General features: G+C 44.8%; 2 protein-coding genes across 2 annotated transcripts; both read left to right on the top strand.

Moving 5' to 3' along the window:
* Positions 1 to 933: 933 nt before the first annotated feature.
* On the top strand, positions 934 to 2259 carry LOC135464476 (cell surface glycoprotein 1-like). The gene has a single exon (XM_064741901.1). It carries the CDS (start codon positions 934 to 936, stop codon positions 2257 to 2259), a length of 1326 nt encoding a protein of 441 aa, XP_064597971.1.
* Positions 2260 to 2261: 2 nt separating this feature from the next.
* LOC135464475 (titin-like) lies at positions 2262 to 8344 on the top strand. Its single transcript, XM_064741900.1, has 4 exons — positions 2262 to 2741; positions 3128 to 6562; positions 6949 to 8243; positions 8336 to 8344. The coding sequence occupies exons 1-4, from the start codon at positions 2345 to 2347 to the stop codon at positions 8342 to 8344; spliced, it is 5136 nt and encodes a 1711-aa protein (XP_064597970.1). The 5' UTR covers positions 2262 to 2344.
* Positions 8345 to 8346: the final 2 nt, after the last annotated feature.

Genomic DNA, 8346 nt, shown 5'->3' with positions numbered 1-8346 from the left:
AGACAGAGGTACCACAAGGCAACCTGAAGACAGGTTTACACCAAGACAGCCTGAGGACAGAGTTACACTAAGACAACCTGAAGACAGAGTTACACAATGCAACCTGAATACAGTGTTACAACAAGAAAACCAGAAGACAAAGTTACGCTAAGACAACCTGAAGACAGAGTAACACCAAGGCAACCTGAGTACAGAGTTTCACCAAGGCAACCTGAAGACAGAGTTACACCAAGGCAACCTGAAGACAGAGTCACACCACGGCACCTGAAGACAGAGTTACCCCAAGACCAAGTGAGGACAGAGTTACACCAAGGCAACCTGAAGACAGGGTTCCACCAAGAGAACCTGAAGACAAAGTTACGTTACGGCAACCTGAAGACAGAGTTACACCAAGGCTGCCTGAAGACATGTTTTCACCAAGGCACCTGAGGACAGCGTTACACCAGGGCAACCTGAAGACAGGTTTACACCAAGAGAACCTGAAGACTGGGTAACACCAAAGCAACCTGAGGACAGGGTTACACCAAGACAACCTGAAGACAGGGTTCCACCAAGAGAACCTGAAGACAAAGTTACGCTAAGGCAACCTGAAGACAGATTTACACCCAAGGCAGCCTGAAGACATATTTTCACCAAGGCAACCTGAGGACAGGGTTACACCAGGGCAACCTGAAGGACAGGTTTACACCAAGAGAACCTGAAGACAGGGTTACACCAAGGCAACCTGAGGACAGGGTTTTACCAAGACAACCTGATGTCAGGGTTACACCAAGACAACCTGAAGATAGAGTTACACAAAGACAACCTGAAGACACGGTCACACCAAGGCAAGCTTTAGACAGAGGTACCACAAGGCAACCTGAAGACAGGTTTACACCAAGACAGCCTGAGGACAGAGTTACACTAAGACAACCTGAAGACAGAGTTACACCAATGCAACCTGAATACAGTGCTACAACAAGAAAACCAGAAGACAAAGTTACGCTAAGACAACCTGAAGACAGAGTAACACCAAGGCAACCTGAGTACAGAGTTTCACCAAGGCAACCTGAAGACAGAGTTACACCAAGGCAACCTGAAGACAGAGTCACACCACGGCAACCTGAAGACAGAGTTACCCCAAGACCAAGTGAGGACAGATTTACACCAAGGCAACCTGAAGACAGGGTTCCACCAAGAGAACCTGAAGACAAAGTTACGTTACGGCAACCTGAAGACAGAGTTACACCAAGGCAGCCTGAAGACATGTTTTCACCAAGGCAACCTGAGGACAGCGTTACACCAGGGCAACCTGAAGACAGGTTTACACCAAGAGAACCTGAAGACTGGGTAACACCAAAGCAACCTGTAGACAGGTTTACACCAAGGCAACCCAAAGACAAGTTTACACCAACGCAACCTGAAGACAGGGTTACACAAAGACAGCCTGAGGACAGGGTTACACCAAGGCAACCTGTAGACAGGTTTACACTAACGCAAACTGATGATAGGGTTACAGAAAGGCAACCTGAAGAAAGGGTTACACCAAGGCAACCTGAAGACAGAGGTAAACCAAAACAACCTGAAGACACAGTTACACCAAGACAACCTGAAGACAAAGTGACACTAAGGCAACCTGAAGACAGGGTTACCACAAAGAAACCTGACGGCACAATTACACCAAGGCAACCTAAAGACAGGCTTACACTAACCCAACTAGAAGACAGGGTTACACAAAGAAAACCTGAAGACAGGGTTACACCCATGCAACCTGAAGACAGGTTTACACCAAGGCAACCTAAAGATAGGGTTACTACAAGAGAACCCGAAGATTGGGTTACAACAAGACAACCTGAAGACAGGCTTCCTCCAAAGCAACCTGAAGACAAGGTTACACCAAGAGAACCTGAATACAGGGTTACACCAAGGCAACCTGAAGACAGAATTACACCAAGACAACCTGAAGACAGAGATACACCAAGGCATCCTGAAGACAGAATTACACCAAGGCAACCTGAGGACAGAATTACACCAAGACAACCTATTGACAGAGATACACCAAGGCAACCTGAAGACAGGGTTACACCAAGAGAACCTGAAGACAGGGTTACGCCAAAAGAACTTGAAGAGAGGGTTACACCAAGGCAACCTGAAGACAGGGTTACTCCAAGTGACATTGAAGACAAGCCACCAATGTTGCTCTCTGCTGAGCGTGATTTAATATTTATGTTGGACTCATCCAGCTATGGTTTCCGAGTTAGAATTCCGCAAGCAGATTGATTTTGTGACAGATTTTCTAAGAAACGCAGACATTAACGGTGGCAAAGTGAGGGTCGGCGTGCTGAGGTTTAATAACAAGGTAACAATGCCCGTCCAGCTTAACACATACGTGTCAAAGGTTGATCTACTCAATGCCATTGAGAATATCAAATATGAACCAGGAGATTCAAATATTGCAGGAGGCTTGAGGGCGGTCAAGCGAAATATGTTTACCAGACCAAATGGAGATCGTCCAGATGTTGCCAACTCTGCCATTCTTGTTAGTGCTGGACAGTCCAAACTCTTACAGAAATGGGTTAGACCGGCTTCCAAATCTGCTAAGCGATCAGGAATTTCCATTTACGGTGTTGGTGTTGGCCTTGGCGGAATCAAAGAGTTGAACTCAGTCGTGAGCAGCCCTGTAAACAGATACAGATTCGTGGCACCTAGTTTCAACAAACTTGATGTAATCAAAGATGATCTGTCATTTGCAGTGTTTGGGGGTAAGGCCAATAGTTTTTATGCTGTTCTTCAGTGTGTGTTCTTTTTTGTATAGCCTTTCATAGTTAACTCAATGAACGATCATTTAGCAACAATTAAGGATAAAGATATTGTGGTATTTCGTGTTCATTTTCGTTGCAAGCAATATGAGATGCGTTTCTTTTTTTAAAATCCTTTATGTTTCCACGAAACAAAAAATTACATTCCCTTGATATGTAAAGGGACATAAAATATGAAACTGTTCTTTCTTCAATACCCTAAGGTTTTATTAACGACAGCTTGCATAACACCGTCAGTTCTACTTATTCATCATTTAAACCGCATATTAACTCAAATACGGACCACACGATTACATAATATATATCCTATTTCTTTTGTTTTCTTTCAGAAGTAATAACAACAACTGAAAGATCAACCGCTACAACATCATTTTCAACCAAACCTCAAAAGAAAATTATATCCACTTGGCAACCTGAAGACAGAGTTACACCAAGGCAAACTGAAGACAGGATTACACCAAGGCAACCTGAAGACAGAGTTACACCAAGGAAACCTGAAGACAGAGTTACACCAAGGCAACCTGAAGACAGGGTTACAACAAGAAAACCAGAAGACAAAGTTGGAGACAAAGTTACGCTAAGACAACCTGAAGACAGAGTAACACCAAGGCAACCTGAGTACAGAGTTTCACCAAGGCAACCCGAAGACAGAGTTACACCAAGGCAACCTGAAGACAGAGTCACACCACGGCAACCTGAAGACAGAGTTACCCCAAGACCAAGTGAGGACAGAGTTACACCAAGGCAACCTGAAGACAGGGTTCCACCAAGAGAACCTGAAGACAAAGTTACGCTAAGGCAACCTGAAGACCGAGTTACACCAAGGCAGCCTGAAGACATATTTTCACCAAGGCAACCTGAGGACAGGGTTACACCAGGGCAACCTGAAGACAGGTTTACACCAAGAGAACCTGAAGACAGGGTTACACCAAGGCAACCTGAGGACAGGGTTTTACCAAGACAACCTGATGTCAGGGTTACACCAAGACAACCTGAAGATAGAGTAACACAAAGACAACCTGAAGACACGATCACACCAAGGCAAGCTTTAGACAGAGGTACCACAAGGCAACCTGAAGACAGGTTTACACCAAGACAGCATGAGTACAGAGTTACACTAAGACAACCTGAAGACAGAGTTACACCAATGCAACCTGAATACAGTGTTACAACAAGAAAACCAGAAGACAAAGTTACGCTAAGACAACCTGAAGACAGAGTAACACCAAGGCAACCTGAGTACAAAGTTTCACAAAGGCAACCTGAAGACAGAGTTACACCAAGGCAACCTGAAGACAGAGTCACACCACGGCAACCTGAAGACAGAGTTACCCCAAGACCAAGTGAGGACAGAGTTACACCAAGGCAACCTGAAGACAGGGTTCCACCAAGAGAACCTGAAGACAAAGTTACGTTAAGGCAACCTGAAGACAGAGTTACACCAAGGCTGCCTGAAGACATGTTTTCACCAAGGCAACCTGAGGACAGCGTTACACCAGGGCAACCTGAAGACAGGTTTACACCAAGAGAACCTGAAGACTGGGTAACACCAAAGCAACCTGAGGACAGGGTTACACCAAGACAACCTGATGTCAGGGTTACACCAAGACAACCTGAAGACAGAGTTACGCCAAGGCAATCTGAAGACAGGGTTACAGAAAGACAACCCGTAGACAGAGTTGCCCCAAGGCAACCTGAAGACAGGTTTACACCAAGAAAGCCTGAGGACAGAGTTACACTAAGACAACCTGAAGACAAAGTTACACCAAGGCAACCTAAAGACAGAGTTACACTAAGGCAACCTGAAGACAGAATTACACCAAGGCAACCTTTAGACAGGTTTACACCAAGGCAACCCAAAGACAAGTTTACACCAACTCAACCTGAAGACAGGGTTACACAAAGACAGCCTAAGGACAGGGTTACACCAAGGCAACCTGTAGACAGGTTTACACTAACGCAAACTGATGATAGGGTTACAGAAAGGCAACCTGAAGAAAGGGTTACACCAAGGCAACCTGAAGACAGAGGTAAACCAAAACAACCTGAAGACACAGTTACACCGAGACAACCTGAAGACAAAGTGACACTAAGGCAACCTGAAGACAGGGTTACCACAAAGAAACCTGACGGCACAATTACACCAAGGCAACCTAAAGACAGGCTTACACTAACCCAACTAGAAGACAGGGTTACACAAAGAAAACCTGAAGACAGGGTTACACCCATGCAACCTGAGGACAGGATTACATCAAGAAAGCCTGAGGACAGAGTTACACTAAGACAACCTGAAGACAAAGTTACACCAAGGCAACCTAAAGACAGAGTTACACTAAGGCAACCTGAAGACAGAATTACACCAAGGCAACCTGTAGACAGGTTTACACCAAGGCAACCCAAAGACAAGTTTACACCAACGCAACCTGAAGACAGGGTTACACAAAGACAGCCTGAGGACAGGGTTACACCAAGGCAACCTGTAGACAGGTTTACACTAACGCAAACTGATGATAGGGTTACAGAAAGGCAACCTGAAGAAAGGGTTACACCAAGGCAACCTGAAGACAGAGGTAAACCAAAACAACCTGAAGACACAGTTACACCAAGACAACCTGAAGACAAAGTGACACTAAGGCAACCTGAAGACAGGGTTACCACAAAGAAATTTGACACCACAATTACACCAAGGCAACCTAAAGACAGGCTTACACTAACCCAACTAGAAGACAGGGCTACACAAAGAAAACCTGAAGACAGGGTTACACCCATGCAACCTGAAGACAGGTTTACACCAAGGCAACCTAAAGATAGGGTTACTACAAGAGAACCCGAAGATTGGGTTACAACAAGACAACCTGAAGACAGGCTTCCTCCAAAGCAACCTGAAGACAAGGTTACACCAAGAGAACCTGAATACAGGGTTACACCAAGGCAACCTGAAGACAGAATTACACCAAGACAACCTGAAGACAGAGATACACCAAGGCATCCTGAAGACAGAATTACACCAAGGCAACCTGAGGACAGAATTACACCAAGACAACCTATTGACAGAGATACACCAAGGCAACCTGAAGACAGGGTTACACCAAGAGAACCTGAAGACAGGGTTACGCCAAAAGAACTTGAAGAGAGGGTTACACCAAGGCAACCTGAAGACAGGGTTACTCCAAGTGACATTGAAGACAAGCCACCAATGTTGCTCTCTGCTGAGCGTGATTTAATATTTATGTTGGACTCATCCAGCTATGTTTCCGAGTTAGAATTCCGCAAGCAGATTGATTTTGTGACAGATTTTCTAAGAAACGCAGACATTAACGGTGGCAAAGTGAGGGTCGGCGTGCTGAGGTTTAATAACAAGGTAACAATGCCCGTCCAGCTTAACACATACGTGTCAAAGGTTGATCTACTCAATGCCATTGAGAATATCAAATATGAACCAGGAGATTCAAATATTGCAGGAGGCTTGAGGGCGGTCAAGCGAAATATGTTTACCAGACCAAATGGAGATCGTCCAGATGTTGCCAACTCTGCCATTCTTGTTAGTGCTGGACAGTCCAAACTCTTACAGAAATGGGTTAGACCGGCTTCCAAATCTGCTAAGCGATCAGGAATTTCCATTTACGGTGTTGGTGTTGGCCTTGGCGGAATCAAAGAGTTGAACTCAGTCGTGAGCAGCCCTGTAAACAGATACAGATTCGTGGCACCTAGTTTCAACAAACTTGATGTAATCAAAGATGATCTGTCATTTGCAGTGTTTGGGGGTAAGGCCAATAGTTTTTATGCTGTTCTTCAGTGTGTGTTCTTTTTTGTATAGCCTTTCATAGTTAACTCAATGAACGATCATTTAGCAACAATTAAGGATAAAGATATTGTGGTATTTCGTGTTCATTTTCGTTGCAAGCAATATGAGATGCGTTTCTTTTTTTAAAATCCTTTATGTTTCCACGAAACAAAAAATTACATTCCCTTGATATGTAAAGGGACATAAAATATGAAACTGTTCTTTCTTCAATACCCTAAGGTTTTATTAACGACAGCTTGCATAACACCGTCAGTTCTACTTATTCATTATTTAAACCGCATATTAACTCAAATACGGACCACACGATTACATAATATATATCCTATTTCTTTTGTTTTCTTTCAGAAGTAATAACAACAACTGAAAGATCAACCGCTACAACATCATTTTCAACCAAACATCAAAAGAAAATTATATCCACTTGGCAACCTGAAGACAGAGTTACACCAAGGCAAACTGAAGACAGGATTACACCAAGGCAACCTGAAGACAGAGTTACACCAAGGAAACCTGAAGACAGAGTTACACCAAGGCAACCTGAAGACAGGGTTACAACAAGAAAACCAGAAGACAAAGTTGGAGACAAAGTTACGCTGAGACAACCTGAAGACAGAGTAACACCAAGGCAACCTGAGTACAGAGTTTCACCAAGGCAACCCGAAGACAGAGTTACACCAAGGCAACCTGAAGACAGAGTCACACCACGGCAACCTGAGGACAGGGTTACCCCAAGACCAAGTGAGGACAGAGTTACACCAAGGCAACCTGAAGACAGGGTTCCACCAAGAGAACCTGAAGACAAAGTTACGCTAAGGCAACCTGAAGACAGATTTACACCAAGGCAGCCTGAAGACATATTTTCACCAAGGCAACCTGAGGACAGGGTTACACCAGGGCAACCTGAAGACAGGCTTACACCAAGAGAACCTGAAGACAGGGTTACACCAAGGCAACCTGAGGACAGGGTTTTACCAAGACAACCTGATGTCAGGGTTACACCAAGACAACCTGAAGATAGAGTTACACAAAGACAACCTGAAGACACGGTCACACCAAGGCAAGCTTTAGACAGAGGTACCACAAGGCAACCTGAAGACAGGTTTACACCAAGACAGCCTGAGGACAGAGTTACACTAAGACAACCTGAAGACAGAGTTACACCAATGCAACCTGAATACAGTGTTACAACAAGAAAACCAGAAGACAAAGTTACGCTAAGACAACCTGAAGACAGAGTAACACCAAGGCAACCTGAGTACAGAGTTTCACCAAGGCAACCCGAAGACAGAGTTACACCAAGGCAACCTGAAGACAGAGTCACACCACGGCAACCTGAGGACAGGGTTACCCCAAGACCAAGTGAGGACAGAGTTACACCAAGGCAACCTGAAGACAGGGTTCCACCAAGAGAACCTGAAGACAGGTTTACACCAAGGCAACCTGAAGACAGGGTTACACCAAGGCTACCTGAGGACAGATTTACACCAAGGCAACCTGACGATAGGGTTACAAAAAGGGAACCTGAAGACTGGGTTACAACAAGACAACCTGAAGACAGGGTTACCCCAAGGCAACCCAAAGACAAGGTTACACCAAGACAACCTGAAGACAGGGTTACACCAAGACAACCTGAAGACAGAGTTACACCATTTCAACGTGAAGACAGGTTTACAGCAAGGCAACCCGAAGACAGGGCTACATTAAGGCAACCTGACGACACGGTTACGCAAAGGCAACCTGATG

This window comes from Liolophura sinensis, chromosome 4, assembly GCF_032854445.1.
Source record: "Liolophura sinensis isolate JHLJ2023 chromosome 4, CUHK_Ljap_v2, whole genome shotgun sequence".
Taxonomy (NCBI): domain Eukaryota; kingdom Metazoa; phylum Mollusca; class Polyplacophora; order Chitonida; family Chitonidae; genus Liolophura; species Liolophura sinensis.
The sequence above is the reverse complement of the archived record's forward strand: the minus strand, read 5'-3'. Positions and strand labels throughout refer to the sequence as shown.